Source organism: Podarcis erhardii (assembly GCF_964252035.2).
Source record: "Podarcis erhardii genome assembly, chromosome: 10".
In the NCBI taxonomy this organism is placed as follows: domain Eukaryota; kingdom Metazoa; phylum Chordata; class Lepidosauria; order Squamata; family Lacertidae; genus Podarcis; species Podarcis erhardii.
In genome coordinates this window covers 60,281,989-60,302,972 of record NC_138500.1, presented here as the reverse complement: position 1 = coordinate 60,302,972, position 20,984 = coordinate 60,281,989, and the positions used below count along the sequence as shown (strand labels likewise).

Sequence of the window (20,984 nt, the reverse complement as noted above, 5' to 3'; positions counted from 1 at the left end):
GAACAAGGCTAGATTCTGACTGACTCTACCATGAGGGTTTTTTGTTGTGGTTTTTTTAAAATATGCATGTATTTTTTGGGGGTAGTATGGTGGCTAACTTTTTCTCTAGCAGCCTGTGGCTGATGTGCTTCCTTCTGGTTTATGTCCATTCATTTTGTTTTGTTCACCATCTGCACACTGAATTTTTATCTTGAAATAAAGTTAAAAATCCCAGCAAGAAAAAGGACAAACACTGTATAACAATACAGCAAGGTCACCAATTAAGAGAAAAAGGGGGAAAGCAAATTCACTGCTGATAGGCTCTGAATATGCAAGTTATGTAGCTGAATCACAGGTAGAAAAGCAAAATGTGCATCTATGTGTTTGTTTGCAATGGGATCAGAATGGCTTCCACACAGGAGATAAACAGAAAATGTGCACTATAACTACTTATTACAAACAAACAAACAAACAAACAAACAAACAAACAAACAAACAAACAGGAAATTCTGTTGTCAGGTTTTTAAATAGATGTTGGGTGCCCTTCTGTCAAGGATTATTTAGCTGTGATTCCTAGATAGCCTTGAGGCCCCTTCCAGCTCTGAAATTCTATGATTCTTTGCTTGCTGGATTTGCTAAATAGGTTTGTACCTAATCATGGAGGGCTTCCATACTGTCACTACTTTCGGGTGGGATTCACCTGCCGGCAAATTCAGGTTGTGCAATTGAAGTTGATTTGGAACTCTTGTACAATAAACCCGTTTCCTTAAAATATGCTGTTGGTGATAAGGAATGTGACACTGGAAACTGTGGGTTGACAGCTGTTGATGCAACTAACCTTTCTGCAAACAAATCAGAGCGAATTCTCAATAAATAGCCAATGCCGTCTTAACCTCCCTGCAATTTGTGCAAAAAGAAAAGAGAAGAAATCAGGATGAACAGGTCATCTGAAAGTTATCATATTCTCCCTAATTTTATATCAACCAACTACTGCTACTTCAGAGTAACTCCCAGTCCCATGCCACACATGACTTTGCTGCTGCATACAATTGCTTAGGAAGGTCTTTATACAGGAATCCAGGGTCAATAGGTATAATATGACAAGGAAGCATAGCATTTATGGTTTGCAGAAGGAGGAGAAGAAGGAGGAGGAGGAGGAGGAGGAGGAGGAGGAGGAGGTGGTGGTGGTGGTGGTAAAGGACCCCTGACAGTTAAGCTCAGTTGCAGAGGACTCTGGGTTGCGGTGCTCATCTCACTTTCAGGCCAAGGGAGGAGGCGTTTGTCCACTCCACAGACAGTTTTTCCAGGTCATGTGGCCAGCATGACTAAGCTGCTTCTGGCACAACGGAACACCAAAACCAGAGCAGCGCATGGAAACACCGTTTACCTTCATGCCGGAGTGGTACCTATTTATCTACTTACATTTTTTGGCATGCTTTTGAGCTGCTAGGTTGATAGGAGCTGGGACCAAGCAACAGGAGTTCACCCTGTCGCAGGGATTTGAACCACCAACCTTCTGATCGGCAAGCCCAAGAGGCTCAGTGGTTTAGACCACAGCGCCACCCGCGTCCCTATTATAGTTAGACTACAGACAGTCTAATGCAGGGCAATTCTTGGCCATAATTGGCAACCATATTCCAGGACACCCACATTGTTGGACATTCCCACCCAAAGTGAAAGTATAAACCAGTCAGTCCAACTCCCTGTTAGCAATGTTAGGTAACGGTTTTCTATGTCATCCACTGGTAATAATCTATCTTCTGCTGTTGCGCTCAGGTCTTCAGACATCCCATAAGAATCTGGTTGAGCACTGTGAAAATCTTATAATCTTATGAAAGCTTTGCTTTTGGATTCCTCTGTATTTGTGTCAACTGATAAGGATGCAAAGAGACTGGGATAGAGCATTAATTGTCTCCCTTAAAAAACCTCTCCTAATTTATTGTCCCATGTTACAGGAGGGAATGTCATCCAAATGGAGACTGTAATACATAGATGATTACAGACTGTAGCGGAGGAAACACTAGCATCTACTAAAGATTCCCAATAAATTGGTGGCTGTTTGGCTCCCTCCTTGGTGGGAAACTGGTGCAGGTGTTGTGGTTCGAGGACCCGACCCCCGCAATGTGGAATGAATACACAAGGACACGTGATATAAGGTTAATGGGCAAGAAAAGGCCACAACTTTATTGATTACAGCAGTGATAAGGTATTGGCTTAGGCACTGGATGTCTAAAACAAGGGGGTTTATTCACCAGTAGGTGGAGCCTGTTGATGGTAATCCAACTATAGGCTCTCCCCTGATGTCACCAAGGGTCGTGCCATGGCCTCCCGCCAAGCAGGCATCGGACAGAGTACACGACCGCCGGATTCCTTTAAAGGAATACCCAAAAATTGAAGGCATAGGCGATGGCCACACCTAGCTCTTCGACACACCACAACACATTATTCCAATGCCTAACCTACCCACCAATACCACGAAAGTTGTGACGATTGCTACGAGGTAGGCGAAAAAACCAAAAAGCCTAATGCCAAATGGAAAAATTCCTACCAGGCCCCCTGGACAACCAGGGCGACCAACCTAAGGTCCATAGCAAGGCCAAGGAACTAAGACCCTGAGCTTGAAGGGAGTGGAGGGTGGGTGACTTGCAACGAGACGCGGAGAGGAGAATGAGGCCAGGTGGGTGCCTGCCAATGGGCGTGGGCGCCAGCCAGGTGGGGGAGGCAGCTCGGGCTCCCACCCACAACCACTCCCCTCTCTTCCAGGGAGGAGAGTCTTTGCTGATAGTGCCAAGAGATCAGTTTCACTTCTTTTAGAGGTAGCTGCATGCAAGAGCGGTCCCCCTTTAGCCAGTCAGTGAAACAAGCAATATGCTTTTCCTGCTCCCTGAGTGTGAAAGCCTTGAGGATTGTGGTGTGCCTCTCATTTTGGATGATGCGACACTGGATGATGCAGCTCTCTGAGTGTGAAAGCCTTGAGGATTCTATTGTTCCTCTCATTCTGGGTGAGGAGGCACTGATATTGATAGAGAAAGACCAGCGGTCGGGGTTTGTTTATTTACTTTTTACCAGCATTGCCAAGTATGAGCATTGTCTCTATAATCACTAAGTGCTCAAGGGTGATTTTAGGCTTGCCCCTGCAACCGGTGGTGTATCATAGGTTGCCAACATCCGGGGCCATGCAGAGAGGTTGGGAGGAAAACAGATGGAGGAAACAGGCACATTCAACTGCCTAACGGTGACCATGTCACCCAGGAGATCACAGCTGCAGAAATAAGAAATGTCATTCTATGACCCTCAACACTTGCCCACTGCTGCTTGTTCTGGGTGCACTCATTTAGTGCTCTGAGGAAGAGTATACCCATCCAACAAGCAGTGCTATTTTTCTAGAAAAATAGGTGCCAGACATCACCATTAATGCCTCTCTCATTCTCTCTCTGAGAGCCAGTGTGGTGTAGTGGTTAAGAGTGGTAGACTTGTAATCTGCGGAACCGGGTTCGCATCTCCACTCCTCCACATTCTAGACTAGCTGGGTGACCTTGGGCTAGTCACACCTCTCTGAAGTCTCTCAGCCCTACTCACCTCACAGAGTGTTTGTTGTGGGGGAGGAAGGGAAAGGAGAACGTTAGCCGCTTTGAGACTCCTTTGGGTAGTGATAAAGCGGGATATCAAATCCAAACTCTTCTTTTTCTTCTTAGAATGGCACCTGAGAGGTGCCAGAAGTGAGTTCCGGTGAGTTCCAGCTGGAAAAAAGCGCTGCCTACAAGAGATCTGAGTTGAGCAGCACTGTCATAGCATAATTTCAGATGCAAGATCTCCCTCTGTACTTATTTCCCATTTCTCTAGAAGTCTCTCTCTCTCTCCCCTCTCCCCCTCCCTCCCTTTTTTGAAAACTGGAGAAATTGCTATTTTGTCATTCCCTCAGGCCCTTCACTCCAAGCGTTTCCTTGAGAGACTCCAATCCAATTAATTGCTAAAATAATGAAGAAAACTGTAGCAAAATAGGGAGAGTAACTCTTTTGATCTTACCATGCGCACGATGTTGTATTGTTTTCCTTTGGTTATTTTCCCCTCCCTTCCCCTGATAGCTGATTGCTATCAAATTTCACACTGGATAGGTTTATATTTTATAAGAAGATGGACACTATTCAGATGTTCTTCTGAACAAATAGGTTGTGCTTGTGGCTGATATTATGTTTGGTGTGAAGTTGGAAAAGTTCCATGCAAGTAGCTTGCACATGTAGGTTCTGTCCATGACTGTTCAGAGAACTTTTGAATAGGCAGGGTCCCAATTGCATGGAAAGAGGGTGGCGCTGTGGGTTAATCCACAGAGCCTAGGACTTGCCGATCAGAAGGTTGGTGGTTCGAATCCTCGCGACGGGGTGAGCTCCCGTTGCTCGGTCCCTGCTACTGCCAACCTAGGAGTTCGAAAGCACGTCAAAGTGCAAGAGATAAATAGGTACCGCTCTTGCGGGAAGGTAAACAGCATTTCCGTGCGCTGCTCTGGTTTGCCAGAAGCAGCTTAGTCATGCTGGCCACATGACCTGGAAGCTGTACGCCGGCTCCCTCGGCCAATAAAGCGAGATGAGTGCCGCAACCCCAGAGTCGGCCACAACTGGACCTAATGGTCAGGGGTCCCTTTACCTAGGGTTTTATAGACTTTATGCCAAATGCACATAGGGGAACGTCTATCATGCTATCTTCTCACCTCTAGGTGCATTTAATGCCTGTGTTACAGTATACTTGGGGGGGACACAGCCCCAAGATTCACTTTGAATCTGTATCCATGCATTATTATTATTTAATCCATTCTGTTTCCGAGCCACTCTTATTTTCTGTCTATGTTTTGGTTTCAGTTTCACTATCATAAGGAATACAAGGCCACATTCACGCCATACATTAAAAGCACTCATATATTGGCCTAGATAGCTCAGTTGGTTAGAGCATGGTGCTGATAACGCCAAGGTTGAAGGTTCAATCATGGTATGGGACAGCTGCATATTCCTGCATTGCAGGGGGTTGGACTAGAATCAGCAAACTTTTTCAGCAGGGGGCCAGTCCACTGTCCCTCAGACCTTGTCAGGGGCCAGACTATATTTTTTTTTTGGGGGGGGGAATGAACGAATTCCTATGTCCCACAAATAACCCAGAGATGCATTTTAAATAAAAGGACACATTCTACTCATGTAAAAACATGCTGATTCCTGGACCATCCGTGGGCCAGATTGAGAAGGCGATTGGGCCTTAGTTTGCCTACCCATGGACTAGATGGTCCTCAGACCCTAACTCTACAATTCTATGATCTCTATGACCACTTTAACAAATATGGCTTCCCTCCAAAGTATCTTGGGAACTGTAGTTTGCTAGGAATACTTAAACAGCATGCAGCATCTAGTGGCAAAAATAACAAGGGGACTTCACGGTTTCACCTTAGTCCTAGAAACACCCCACCAATGACGTTGCTCACAGGCCTTCACCTGCAACAGCTTCTTACAAGGGCAAGGACGTTTGATGACAGTTTTAAAACATTTGGCATGTGGGTTAATGAATATGCGTAGGACATTATTGGCCCTAGGAGGCACCTGATTCAGGCCTATTTGCGGGGATCTGCGTGGACCTGTTGTTCCTAGTCAAGTCTGAGTCTTGAATGAAAAGGGAACCATTCATCCGAGCCTCATCCTCTGTAACAAGGGAACCATTATGAAAACTCCAGGGATAAGCTTCTATGGATGCTGTGACCATTGTCACCAGGCTAGCGTTCCAGCTAGCAGCATCCCCTGAGGAACTGCAGGGTGACATGCTGAGAAACCAGCGTGACAGAAATTAGCGTTTAGGGGACAATTTTGCTTCCTTTGGAAAAATGTCACATTCGGAAGACTAAAAATGTCAAGGTTTCGGTGCTGGTATCTATAAAGTAATAATCCAGTGTTTGAACTGAAGGAATCTTTATTTGTGGCTTAAGGAGATAGCCTAAAATGACTTCTCCTTAATGATGGATTCCAACCCCATGCTTTTCATGTGGGTAGTACGGGTCTTTGAGAGCATCCTATTTTTTTAAAAAATGTAGACTCCTGACGCCCTTCACAATCATCTCCCAACAACAGCTGACACAGTAAACTAGACCTTAGAAGGGCATTGAAAACAAATGAGTCACTAAAGGAAAGATTTGATTAAGGTCACACAATGTCAATGGCAGGTGTGGGACTACCAGACTTACGAAAGTCTATTTCTACTCCTATTATTTTCCCTTGTTGTGACACAGTTAAGTAGGCCTTATGGAGATGTTAGGGCAATTGCGCACCTGGACGGTTTGGAACGGGTGTTTCATTTCTAGCCAACGGGAGAAACTTTATTGCCTTCCCTTGGTAGTGAACAAACGTGAATGCGTGGAAAATATGACAAACTTTTTGGGTTTAGTAGCATGTTAGCCTCTGGTTTCTTGTGCCTGGCTTTTCAGGTTCCATACTAGGGTGGGGCCAGATCTCAACCTCCTCCCCTCATGAATGTCAACTTTTACATTTGTATGAGGCTTACCACCTGCCAATCATCTGATGTCATTATCACATCAGGTGACTGGGCTTTGCCTTTTGAAAGTAGTTTAAATACATACAAACCTCAAAGTGATGGTGCTCACAACTTTTACCGGCATCACGCCTGACTTCCCATGTGATATTGGGGTCGGGCAGGTGGACGTGGTTTGAAGGGGTGTGTGAGAAGGGCTTTGTAATTCAACCGTCAGGTCAGACGTGCCCCAGCCTTGTTCTGCACTATGGGGTCCAGAAATCAAGAACCATGTATAGGTTTGATATATTTCATTTATGCACGTGGCTCAGTTTGGACAGTGCTCAGTTATACTTTCACGGGTCCCTTGATTGACTTAGCTTTATGATTAATGCACTGGAATATTTTACAGGGGTTTATAGGACTGTTACTGTCAAGATAAACTCATAAAATTTACAGCTCCGAGCGAAAGTCATAATTTTTAAGTTGTAATTTTTATTTAGTAGCATTGCCGACAGCACACATTATTGACAAAAAAACCCCAAAGAACCCTTCTTGAAATGTACTTATTCATTCCCTTTGGAAACAATATAGGAATCATATTAAGTTTTGAGGAATGCAGGGTTTTCCAGCTGTTTTGGTTTTTTTTTTAAAAGAAAAAAACATGGAGGAGTGAAATAATATCCATGTTTTTGAGGACCCTGCATACAAATTAAAAACTGGTTCCTCTTTGGAATAATCAAGCTTTGGAACACTTTTTTTGTCTTTAGAAACATGTGTACTTTGGGTTGTATTCATCTGTTTTTCATGCACAACACCCCAGGTTCAGTTCTCTTGCATCTCCTGGTAGGACTGAGAGAGAACCGAGTCTGAAATCCTGGCAAGGCAGTCAGTGCGGACAAAACTGAGCTAAATGGGCCAACAGATCTTACTTGGTATAAAGCAGCCTTCCTAACTAAGTCCTACTCAGAGTAGGCCCCACTGAAATGAATAAACCTCAGTTATTGAATATCTGAAACACTTTCTATGAAAAAGAAAATTAACTTGTAATATCTGGATTTGAAGATTGAAATAATATTGGCTTTTAGAAAATAGTTGGTTGTCAATTTAAGTGAATACTTTGAACAAGTTACTATATTTAGCTGACAGACAGGGAATCAGAAGTCTTTTTATCCTCCCCCTCTTTCAAATTTTCTTTTTCTTTCTTCTGTTTCTTTTTTCCATCTCCCTTCTCTTTGCTCCCGTTTCTTTTTAGATTAGATTTTTAAAATATTTATTTTATTCTTGTATATTATAAAGAGATACTTCGTATCGGGTATAAACGTTTGCATGTCTGTTGATGTGTATCCATAAAATCACAGGTTTATTATTGGTATTTGTGCCTCAAAAGGTTTACTGATAATTTCCAGCTTAGTTTTGATTGCTAACTTTAGTTAAAGCAGATGTTCAATGTTAGTTAGACCCGGAGTCCACAGATAGCTTTCTGGGTCATGTGGCCAGCATGACTAAACTGCTTCTGGCACAACAGGACACTGTGATGAGTGCCAAAGTGCATAGAAACACCATTTACCTTCCTGCTGCAGTGGTACCTATTTATCTACTTACATTGGTATGCTTTCGAACTGCTAGGTTGGCAGGAGCTGGGTGCCACACCCCATAATGAAGTCTGACTGGACTTAACCACCCAGGGGTCTTTTACCTTTACCTTATACCCTGAGTTGTTTGTTGTTTAGTCGTCTTAGTCGTGTTTGACTCTCCGTGACCCCATGAACCAGAGCATGCATTGGAAACTCTCACTTTCTTCTCAAAACTTCTCCTATTTTGTCCATGGAGTTTTCATGGCAAAATACAGGAGTGGGTTGCCAGTTCCTTCTCCAGGTGGATCACATTTAGTCCAAACTCTCGGCTAATGACCTGTCCGTCTTGGGTGGCCCTGGATGACATAGCTAATAGTTTCTTGGAGTTATTCAATCCCCTTCGCCATGACAAGGCAGTGATCCATGAAGGGGATACCCTGAGTAGACCTGTTGAAATCAAGGTGCTTCCTTTGTGGATGACTTACATTGGAGATCACACTTGGCTTGTAATTTACGTTTCAGAGATGTAAAAACTACCTTTGTTCTGTTCCTCCCTCTGCAGATACCTCAAATCAGCTATGCATCTACAGCACCAGAGTTAAGTGATAACACCAGGTATGATTTTTTCTCCCGGGTGGTCCCACCCGACTCTTATCAAGCCCAAGCCATGGTTGATATTGTGACAGCACTTGGATGGAACTATGTTTCGACACTGGCTTCAGAGGGGAACTATGGAGAGAGTGGCGTCGAAGCATTCACACAGATCTCGAGGGAAACTGGTAAGTGGACATAAGTTTTTTGTTTTGTTTTTTAAAAAGCAACAACTGTGTTTAGAGCTGGCAAGTTGGTAAACTGTTGAGCTTGGTTCTGCCGGCTTAGACCTGCATGGAAAAATTAGCCCCTGCAGATACCTTTTGAAGGAAGTTGTGCATGTGGTGGCTGGTTTTGTTTCTCATTTGTCTCTCAGTGTGACATTTTTGCGCCCAGTTAGGAAGGAAATGTTTTGACCAGGAACCCATGTAAATTAAAAGTGGCAGTCACAAAAGGCAAGCTAATTCCTAGGCCTGGTTTGGAAGGTAGCAGTGGTAGTTAAATCTTTGATGGTTATCAAGAGATGAGGATGCTGTTGCGTCTCCGATTTCTCTTTTGAACTCCAATTCTCATCAACCCAGGCAGTGGTCAAGGATGATGGGACCTGTAGTCCAACAAAACCTGAAGGATCACAGGTTCCCCAGCCCTGACGTAGACTGTGTATGTACCTCCTATTGCTTCAGTGTGCAATAAGACAGGGTCATTAAGTATTTTTATACTAGACAGTGGGTATAAGAATGTAGTGTTCTCAAGGATATATGGCTCCCTCATGACGTGGTGACTACACTATGTTGTCTTCTGGATTCCACAGGTCAATTGTGAACTTGCAGGCCTCACATTCTGCACACACAGTGAACCTGCCTTTCAGTGCTTTTACATTGGCAAACGGTACCTCAAACACTCTTTGGGCAATACAACACATCGAGGAGAGGAAGAAAAATATGCATTGTGTGATAATCAATAATTTTAGGTGTTTAAGTTCTACAATTGGTATACCTGTTCCACTGCATTTTATGAAGTTCTTAATCTTGTCCATCCATTTCCCCCTTACGTGACAAACTCCTAACATACCCTAGTTCTTAAGTCATTAGCATGAGGTGCCCCCCCCCTTCCACCATTTCTTTGATCTTTATCTTGTGCTCATTAGAGTTGTTCCTTTTTGTCTGGGAAATTGGGTCTTCTTGAAGAACAATGGATTTTTAAAGCCTCCATTAAATGATGAAAGAGAACAGTGAATGGTGGGTGTGGTGGTTGCGGCATCCTGAAATATGCAGCCATAAAGTTTAATTTGCTCAGTGTCACTCTTGCAACCTATTCTCAGTGAAACTCTCACTACAGAGAATCACTCAACATACTTGCTACTTTTCCACCCACAGTACCTAGGGCCGATGAGGTGGAGTGAAGCATCCTGCTTCGGGTGGTGGAATCCTATGGGGCAGTGCTTCCATCACTCCTTCTGGCATGGTTTTGCAAAATCTCGCTGGAAGCTGCTATTGTGCAACCCAAGTAAGCAAGGCTTAGGCAGTGTGTGTGTTTGTGGAGAAGGGTGGCATCTTCCTGTTTTGCCTCAGATACCAATATGGGATGGGCCACCCCTGATTGGGTGGGGGAAGTCTTGGGCAAGCTGCCCTTTCCCCAGTTACTTCAGTGTGACGTATTGGAGATCCCTTGTGAGGTGGACCAGTTTGATAGAGCCCAGAGGCCAAGGTTACTTAGTCACCTTTATGGGTGAGTGGGCATTTGAACCAACAAAGGTGGTCCAACAAAGGTGGAGCAGCTGGTTGTTTTGTAGAAGGAGTGCAGAGCTGCCCTCTAGTGGCGTTTCTGGTGTGTGTGTGTGTGTGTGGGCAACAAACTTGGGGCCATGCGAGTGCACTGGTGGAGCCAATCCACTGATCCCATGGTTGTACCCACACAGCTCAGACATTGCGACCACCCTGCAATATTGGGTAGTTGGTGCCTCTGAATCACTGAAGTTGCCATGACCAAAGAAAACAGGAGACGAGGTCAGCTGAAATGCAGTTCGGCAGCTGAAAAAGCTGTGTCTCAGAGATCTCGATTGCCCAGTCACTTGTATTCCTCTTCATACACAGATATAAGAACACAGTTTTCTCATCACAATTCTTAGCGTATTATCAGCTAATGCAGACGCTCCTTGGGATATTTATTGGAAAAGTGTGCTTTTTAAAAGCAACTTTGGCTCTCTCTGGACTCTCTTGTTTTTGTCCAGGCAGCACCTTCTCTATCAAGCTACACCCATCCCTGGCTTTACTCTACCTTCGCCTTTCTCACTTGCTTATATATTTATTTAAAATTTATCTATTTGGTTTTTCAAATCAAAATTCTACAGTCACATTATCCAACTTACAACATAAAAACAAGATTCCAAAGAATCTCCTGGACTTCCCTTCCTCTCCTTTGTAGGTCCTATGGTCAATCATTTTCTCCTGCATCTTTTATGATAATCCAAAACTTTTACCTCTCCATTGTGTCCAAAAGTCACCATTAAACTACAAGTGATATTCCTATCCTACTAATGATTTTGACTGTTTACAATGGTCTTTAAGATAAGTTATAAATTTTCCCCATTCCTTATTAAAATTTTGGTCTTCCTGATTTCTGATTCTTCTGGTCATTTTGGTCATTTTGGCATAATCCATCAACTTGATCTGCCATTCTTCTCTGGTCGGGATTTTAACTTCTTTCCATCTCTGGGCCAATAACATCCGTGCATGCTTTTGCCTGGTTGCAATGTGTCCTTTGATGATTCCTGGGTGGAGGATAGGAAGGAAAGGCATTTATCTGCATGTAGGAACAAACACCTGACTTTTGCAAGGCTGGAATGCAGCTTACAGTACAAGGGCAAAAGTCACCTCTTTTGCTCCTTGCCCTCTTCCCAATACTGGCAAACAGTCTCCAGATAGTTGCCCACTAAGGAAGGCAGAGCTCTGGCTAAAACAGGTTCCTCACACCTTCTTTAACACTATGCAATTTTTGGAAAGATTTTTGGATCTTCCAGGTATTTAATAGCTTGCTGATGAACAGAATGGGAACTGTTTGAAGGACTGGTCTGGTGACTTAAACAAAAAAACCCAGCTCTTAGTAAAAGATGAATAAATTCTGTATTGCTTTAGGTTATGATAATCTGAGCCTTTAAACATTTTGCAAATGCATTTCACTGTCCTTTCTCCTTGTCACTTCCTTAACTATGCGGAAGAGAAAAAGGAACGGACTGTCGGTTGAAATGCAGCATAATGAAAAGGTCAACACAGTACCAAAATAATATGTCACAGGTTTATATTAGGCATCTGCAAAGATCACATGTAGTATACATCTGAGCTGAATATTAATATTTCCTGGGATAGTGGTGGCAAATGGAAGTGAGAAAGTACTGATTCTAAAAATGCCCAAATGTGAAGATGTAATAAAACAGGGGTGTGGAGTGTTAGGCCTCTCCCTAGGCCGCATTTCCACTCCTCAGGACACATTCTTCACTTGACCCTAATAATAATAATAATAATAATAATAATAATAATAATAATAATAATAATTCTTTCTGATTGGGTTGCCCCAGCCACTCTGGACAGCTCCCAACAAAATATTAAAAACACAGTACAATATCAGCCACTAAAAACTTCCCTAAACAGGGCTGACATCAGGTGTCCTCTAAAAGGCAAATAGTTGTTTATCTGCTTGACACCTACTGGAAATGTGTTCCACAGGGTGGGCACCACTACTGAGAAGGCCCTCTGTCTGGTTCCCTGTAACCTCACTTCTCACAGGGAGGGAACTGACAGAAGGCCCTCGGCGCTGGACCTTAGTGTCCGGGCTGAATGATGGGAGTGCAGATGTTCCTTCAGGTATACTGGGCCGAGGCCGTTTAGGGCTTTAAAGGTCACCACCAACACTTTGAATTGTGCTTGGAAACATACTGGGAGCCCGTGTAGATCCTTTGGGATTGGTGTTATGTTGTCCCGGTGGCCGCTCCTAGCCACCAGTCTAGCTGCCACATTCTGGATTAGTTGTAGTTTCCGAGTCACCTTCAAAGGTAGCCCCACGTAGTGCGCATTTCTTCACATCCTAGGCATTTTTGCCTGTCTGGTATGTCTCCTTGAACTCTGATAATGGTTCTTGCTTCTCTGGATAGACAGTTGGGAAGAGTGGGTGTAGAAACTACACACTACTGTACAAATATTTTTTATATATAAATTGGTTGCTCCACCTGCTTTTGCCTCTGGCCCCACCCATCTCTGGCATGTGGCCCTCAGAAGGTTGTTCAGATGGGAATGTGGCCCTCGGTGTGAGAAAGGCTCCTCACCCCTCAACTAGACTGAGCTTTCTGGTGTTTCTTGGAGGGCCAGGCCAGTGGGCAGGGGATAAAAATGGGCAGCAGGTTAGGCATCAGCAACAGCCCTTGTCATTAATGAAATTAAGGGGGGAAAGTACCGTAAGTGACTTTTCCCAAGAGGCCAGAATACTTCTTCCTAGGGTTGCTAGACAGCGAAATCCCAAAGAAAACCTCAACAGTATTTATATATGTGACTACAACGGCAAGGATTCTCTATGCTCAGAAATGGAAGGAGGCGAGAACACCCTCAAAGGAAGAATTGTTGGTGAAAATCTTGCAATATGCAGAGATGGCGAAATGGATGGCACTGACAAAAGATACAAATTCAGAACCTTTTAAAGAAGACTGGAAACCCTTTGTAGCCCATATAAAAAGTTATTTCCCATAAGCAAAAACCACAGCGCGGTTTGAAGTGTAAGAAAACAGCAGAGTATATCAAGAGACTTGTTAGAGAGGATGAAATTAGATAAGACGGAACCATGAAACACAATTGTATGTAATTTGAGTTATAAACATCGATTATGGGTGAGCTGGGAAGTCAATACAGTAGTTTCGTTGAATGTAATGGTTGAGTAGCAAAAGCAACTTTTTAAAAATATTTTTTATTGAGTAACAAAAGTAACTAATGGGGGGGAAATTACACACATACACACACAGGAACACACACAATGGCTCTTGCCAAAGGAGGAAGATCCAGCATGCAGCATCCAGCGAGCTGCACCATCAGGACCATCTCTCTTCCATTGACATGATGGGAACAAGGAACAGTTGCCTTGATCAAGACATCCCTGAAGACGAATGGCATTTTTACCAAGCTCTCACTCGGATTGCCAGAGCTGTTCCTTTTCCAGCATTTCCTCCCTTTCCTCGGTTTATCAAAATGTTTGTTGGTAAATTGAGGCTTCCTTCTCCCTAATCTTTCTCATATATATTTTTGTGCCTCGTTTGAGCATCATGTGTCCCAGAGAAGTGACAGCCAGGGAGCCTGAGCCGCAAGCAGGGAAAAGAGCAGCGGCTGGCCTTTCATTTCTCAAAGTCTGGCAGCGGAGAATGATTAAACAAAGTCTCTCTAGGGTGCTGGCTTTTTTTGCTTGGTTCGGTTATTGCAACATTCTTATTACAAAATCCAATCCGTCCCCTTAATGGGATGTGTGGAATGCTGGAGGACAGGTTTTATCCCTGCTTGTGGCCAGTGAAGCATCAACATGAGTCTTGATGGGAAGTAGCTGCCTCTTTTGACAGGCGGTTAAGGGAGAGAATAAAAAACGACAAGGCAGAACGCTCTGGCTTATTATTAAGGGGAAACATTTAGCACCTTCTGAACTCTCTCTTACTCTCTGCTCATAATACGGAGGAGCCAGATCATCTGTCAGTGGGAAGGGGTTGAGTGGGGGTGTGTGTGTGTAATTGTTCTGTGGTTTGGAAAGTTTAGAGTGGTTTGGGAAAGGGGTTATTCTGCAGTTACGACAAGCCAGTCCAGATCTCATGCTCAACACGTTGTCCTTCAGGCATTCCGCCCCACCTGCATTTAGAACAGGAGTGAGGAAATTCATTTTTTAAAAATAATTTTTATTAAGTTTTCCATTTAACAATCCAATCATATCACATTAATTATTCCAAATTATACCAATATATATCATAAGTCCAAATATTTTGCCAACTTATAAATTTTTGTTGGGGCTTCCCATGCTTCGAGTTCAGTAGGGTCCAATCATCTCATATTTCTGCTGCTTTTAGTGTTCACCAGTCCCATCTTTCAATCTTCTTGTTGTTATCCTTTCTCTTCTTAATAGCCTCTGACTTGTTTCCACAGGTGAGTTAAAGTAAGCAATATTATGCTTCTGTGTGAACTTTGTAAGGCTCTCCCTTTTTTTAAAAGCTAGTAAGTCTTTTGTTTGCAATAAATCTTCACACGCTGATCCAAAAGTCCTCCTCGGGTGGCAGACGCCATCTTTCTCAGTTCCAATGCAATAAAATCTAGGTGTTTGCTCATTAATTTTCCCAGACAAGTTGCACCATAAATTAGCCTTCCAGGGAAGATTTGCCAAGTCGAACTTAGAATACAAACATGATAACAGAGTAATGGCTCGCCTCCCCCTATGACTATTAATCTTGCAACATAGTCTGTCTTATAATGGCGGATCCCGATTAAAAACTGCGTCACAAGAGAGCCTTTTATTTTCTTCCCAGATATTTCCAAAAACAAAGGCTTTAGTTAATATTTTTATTTCCACACAGTTTATTTTCCAATCTCACTTGCTATAGGTCGTATTGACGGTTCTTCTAGGAGTGATGAAATTCAAGCCCGCAGAATGAAAGCCTCTCCATCTGACTCTTGGGACTGTCCCCAAGCCACGCCCTCTCCCCAGCCACAACACCTTACCTAGGCCACACCTCTCACCATTTCTGCTTTACACCCCCTTTGACTGTTTTTGCCTGCCTGGAAAGTGCCCTTGAACTTTCATCGTGCCTCCTGCTTACCTGGCAGAGAAGGACAGAGACCTACATCACACAGAGTTGAAATTCAGATCGGATGCTCTGTCCACTTTTGTCGATGACCGCACTTGCTTTCTCACTATTGCTGTAGGGCACTGTGCACTCCATCTCCGCCGGGATGTTTATCCAGAAGAGGATGATGGTGATGATAAGAATAATATCAACAACAATTTGTTATATGCCATCAATCTGACTGGGTTTCCTCAGCCATTCTGGGCAGCTTCCAAAAAATTAAAACACACTACAGTCATACCTCAGGTTACAGACGCAGGTTGTGTGATTTCGGGTTCCGCACTGCGCCGAACCCAGAAGTACTGGAACGGGTTACTATTGGGTTTCTGTGTGTGTGCATGCGCAGAAGCACTGAATCATGACCTGCGTGTGTGCAGACATGCAGGTCACGGGTTGCGAACGTGGAGGGTTGCGAACGTGCCTCCCGCACAGATCATGTTCGCAACCCGAGCATCCACTGTAAGACATCAAAAATTAAAAACTTCAATCAAAAATTAAAAACCCTCAGGCCAAAAAGGGTTCTCCCACCCCTGATTACATACCCTGCAAGCGGCCTGATTTTCCAAGGACAGTCCTGGAATTACAAAGCCATCCCAGCTTCTGATTTGATCCCGGAATGTCCCTATTTCCCCTACCAATGCCGTTGCCACTGAGCTCAGGAAGGAGGATGAGCTGCTGCTTGTACCAAGCAGTGGCGGCGGTGAGGGAGCATCCCATTGCCTCTCCATGGCTGCTGCTACTGGCCTCGTCCCTTGGGCAGCTTGTAGTGGTTGCTTGTGAGTGAGTGAGGAGGAGCAGAGACTGCCACCACTGAAGCCCAGCCCCACAAGTTGGCTCTGAAGGGAGGCAAGAAGGCAGGGCTGCCCTGGGTGGGAAGAAAGAGGGATTCATTTGGAGCTCAAGTACAGTGGTACCTCGGGTTACATACACTTCAGGTTACAGACTCCGCTAACCCAGAAATAGTACCTCAGGTTAAGAACTTTGCTTCAGGATGAGAACAGAAATCATGCTCTGGCTGTGTGGCGGCAGCAGGAGGCCCCATTAGCTAAAGTGGTCCTTCAGGTAAAGAACAGTTTCAGGTTAAGAACAGACCTCCGGAACGAATTAAGTACTTAACCCGAGGTACCACTGTAGTCTTGGTTTATTTATTTTTAATTGCTTTGTATATCCATATCTAATCTTGCCCCTTTCTAAAAAATTATTTATTGGTGTGTGTGTTTTTTTGTTTTTGTTTTGGTGTGTGTGTGTGTGTGTTTGGTGAATCTACCAAAGAATGAAATAAAATAAAATTGAGATTAAGGGATTTTCTCAGGATGGTGGAGGGCATGTGTGTTGTCTTCCATTGGTGTCATGACAGTGGCATTTGCCTTTCTTCTGATAGGAAATGCTTTGTGTTGGGAGTGCAGGGAGAATGAAAATGTGGAGATTGAAGAGGGTCAGTTGCGGGTGGGGGAGTGAGAAATGACCCTTTTTTCACCTGAGGAATGTTGGAGCATATGGACTTAGTAGTCCATGCTGGTTGAAACTGTAAGTCAAGAGCTTTCTCTGCTCGGCTAGCAAACTAGCCACTGCTGTGGTTGGTGGGCAGGGAAATACTTAGCTGACAGGAACATGACATGCATAATAAGTTCACTAATTGCTACAGCTAGGAGGCAAGAAAGGCTCACCATGGGAATGCTGATCCTCATGCTGAGGGCAATATCTTCTACATGGTTCTAAAGCTTTCCATGCGAGATGAAAGAAGTTGATGTGGGTTCTCAGAAATGAGAAGCGAGAGATACAGTGGGAAGGGTTTTGTGCCAGATGGGGAAACAGTTTGTTTCAGGATTACAGTGGTACCTTGGTTCACAAACTTAATCTGTTCCAGAAGTCTGTTCCAAAACCAAAGCGTTCCAAAACCAAGGCGCGCTTTCCCATAGAAAGTAATGCAAAATGGATTAATCTGTTCCAAACTTTTAAAAAGAACCCTAAGACATCAATTTTACTATCTAACGAGACCCTTGATGCATAAAATGAAAGCAATAATCAATGTACTGTACTATAAAATAAATAAGAATATACTGTAGATGATAAAAAATAATTTTTTTCTTACCTGCACTGATGATAGTCATTGTTTGGATGGGGGGCTTTTATCCATTTCTGCAGTCATACAATCAATCAATCAATCAATCAATCAGTAGCTGAACTGGGTTCCACACAGTCACAAAAACAAATTAAACAAAAAAGCCTCAAAAACAAAAACACAAAATAAATAGTAGAAAAAAAGTGCCAAACGTAATCCGTTCTGAAAGTCCATTTGACTTCCAAAACGTTCAAAAACCAAGGTGGAGCTTCTGATTGGGGCAGGTACCCCAAAAACAATAGCCGACAACCGCATCGGACATTTAGCTTCTGAAAAACATTCGAAAACTGGAACACTTACTTTTGGGTTTTCAGCATTTGAGAACCAAAACATTTGAGTACCAAGGCATTTGAGAACTAAGGTACCACTGTACTATGTATGGGTGGGCATCTTCAATGTGGATGTTGGTTTGGGTTGGCAGTGTGAGTAGAAAAGGAAGTGTAGCAAGAAAAGGGCAGGAAGCCCTGCAGAAATGAAAGGTCTGTAGATCAGAAGAGAAGTGCTATAGTTCGTTGTTAAGAGCATCTGTTATGGATGCAGAAGACTGTACTTTCTGAAACCCTGGAGAGCTGATGCCAGTCAGTGCAGGCCATACTGAACAATATAGATAGATCAGAAGTTTGACTTCCTATAAGGCAGTATTGTATGTTTCTATTGTGATCTGAGAGAGTTGGTGCTGCTGCATGTGTTGTGTAGTGCAGCAATCCCAGGAAGCCATTTATAGCAACACAGTGGCTGGCTCTCTGGACATTGTTGTGTCACTTCTGTGCCCTGTATAAGACTTTGTACACCCTTGGAGATGTACAGACAGCAATTTGGTAATGCAACCAAATTGTAGCTGGTAGTGTGATAGAGAGATAGAGAGATAGAGAGATAGAGAGATAGATAGAGAGATAGAGAGATAGAGAGATAGAGAGATAGAGAGATAGATGATAGATGATAGATAGATATAGAGATAGATAGATAGATAGATAGATAGATAGATAGATAGATAGATAGATGATAGATAGATAGATATGCATCAGCTTAAATTTTGGAGACTATGTCTTGAGTATATGTGTGCATGGGAAACCCAAAGTATGCAAGAAGACACTAAACATCTGTACTGCTGGTTGACATCTGAAACTTTTGAAATTAATATATGGCTGAGGGAAAAGTCCATGCACGTTCAAAAATTTGTAAATGTCATACTAGTTGCCACTATGATACGTACCTAAAAAGACGGATGATAATTTTGCACTTAGCAAGAAATATTCTTTTTAGTTTGACAGGTGGGTGATTGGCTCAAATGTTTTTAAAGACTAATATTGCCTTTTTCTTTAAATAGACAAATCCCTGGTGATAACAGGGATCTTTGTAATCTGTCTTTTCTGAGGCGTTTGTGTTGGGAAAATTGTAAATGAATTTGTTGTGCTTGAATTCGAAGTTAAACGATTACTTACACTGTCACAAAGCAAAAGCATTTTAACACAGTGTCATTATAACTTTCATTCTTTCCCTGCTGAATGTGTATGAGATCTGGATCAGAAAGGTCTCTCAGTAGCAGTGGGGACTTGAAAAGCCATCTCCACCCCCAGAAGCCACCATGTCGGCAAAGAATCTCAGTCTGGCCTTGACTCATATAGGATAGTCTTTTGGGAAAGCAAATCAATGAATGCTGTTGTGCCAGCAGAATCTGTTGATGTAGCTAGGACTGTCCAATTTTTCATCCTTTAAAGCAGGTAATTTTATTTTTAAATTCAATATTCAACACACTTGTTCTTTCAGTGCAGAGACTTTGGGCTACGCAACACAACTTTCCCTCCTTCTCCTCTGCTAGTGTGTCCCCTAGACACCCCCTAAATTTGTTCCAAAGTCTTTCCTAATCCTCTGGATCAGATATGGGGAGGGCTCAGGGCAAACAGAGGTAAGGAGAGGGAACACGTTCTGTTGCACCATCAAATAGAACATATAGTGCACTGGCTGCTGCCTAACATTTAAAGCTCCAAGATCCCAGTTTAAGGCTATGCACATGCCATAAAGGTAAACGTAAAGGGACCCCTGATCATTAGGTCCAGTCATGACCGACTCTGGGGTTGCGGCGCTCATCTCAATTTATTGGCCGCGGGAGTCGGCGTACAGCTTCCAGGTCATGTGGCCAGCATGACTAAGCCACTTCTGGCAAACCAGAGCAGTGCACAGAAACGTCGTTTACCTGCCCACCAGAGCGGTACCTTTTTATCTACTTGCACTTTGATGTGCTTTCGAACTGCTAAGTTGGCAGGAGCTGGGACCGAGCAATAGGAGTTCACCCCGTCGCGGGGATTCGAACCGCTGACCTTCTGATCGGCAAGTCCTAGGCTCTGTGGTTTAACCCACAGCACCACCCGCGTCCCTGACATTCCCCTTATTCCATATATCCCCACCCAACAGCTTCAAACTGTGGAACTGGTACTGTTACATTTGCACATAATACAGTCGTACCTTGGATCCCAAATGCCTTGTGAGTCGAACGTTTTGGCTCCTGAACGCCACAAACCCAGAAGTGAGTGTTCCGTTTTGCGAATGTTTTTTGGAACCTGAACATCTGAGGCGGCTTCTGATTGGCTGCAGGAACTTCCTGCAGCCAATCGGAAGCCACGCCTTGGTTTCTGAATGTTTTGGAAATTGAACTGACTTCGGGAACGGATTCCGTTTGACTTCCAAGGCACAACTGTACTTGTTCCACAATTGTAAGAAATTAACACTTTGGTGTGGCAGCAGCACATTTTGGAACTCACAGCTTATTGACCGCAGGCCAGCACATTTACTGTACCCTTCTTGGTACCTGCTAAAAACATTTCAGTTTACCTGAGCCCATACAGATATATAGAATGCTGACATGTTCTATAATCTGGTTAGGAGCTTATCTTTGCTTCTGTTTATTTTCATTGCTGAATTCTTTTTGTAAACAGTTTTGAGGTGTGTATTCCCCCCCCCCAGTCAATAGGTATATGCATTTTATTAAATAAAAAACTGATAAAATTTAAAGTAAGCTCCATATATCACTGTGGTTTGTTGAGGATCATGACAATTGTGGCTCTGGGACAGGTAAACTGCAGTTCTCAGGATTCTTGTGGTGTGTGTTTGGTGTGGATGCAATCTGTGTCAGTAATTCCCAAATTATAAAGGGTCTGGAAATGGCTGAATGAGCTGGGTATGCTTAGCCTGGAAAAGAGGAGACTGAGAGGAGATGTGATATCCATCTTTAAATATCTCAAGGGCTATCACATGGAGGAGGGAACAAGCTTGTTTTCTCCTCCTCTGGAGGGTAGGACTCAAACCAATGGCTTCAAGTTTCAGGAAAGAAGATGCTGACTAAACATCAGGAAAAACTTTCTGA

General features: G+C 43.4%; 1 protein-coding gene across 4 annotated transcripts in view; it reads left to right on the top strand.

The window, feature by feature from the left end:
* The window catches only part of GRM8 (glutamate metabotropic receptor 8), a 575,500-nt gene that overhangs the window by 136,222 nt on the left and 418,294 nt on the right, over positions 1-20,984 (top strand). For all 4 annotated transcript variants that reach the window (XM_081877887.1, XM_081877886.1, XM_081877884.1 and 1 more), the window contains exon 3: positions 8,617-8,833. In XM_081877887.1, coding sequence (XP_081734013.1) covers positions 8,617-8,833 — 217 coding nt within the window. The remainder of the gene's footprint in view (positions 1-8,616; positions 8,834-20,984) is intronic.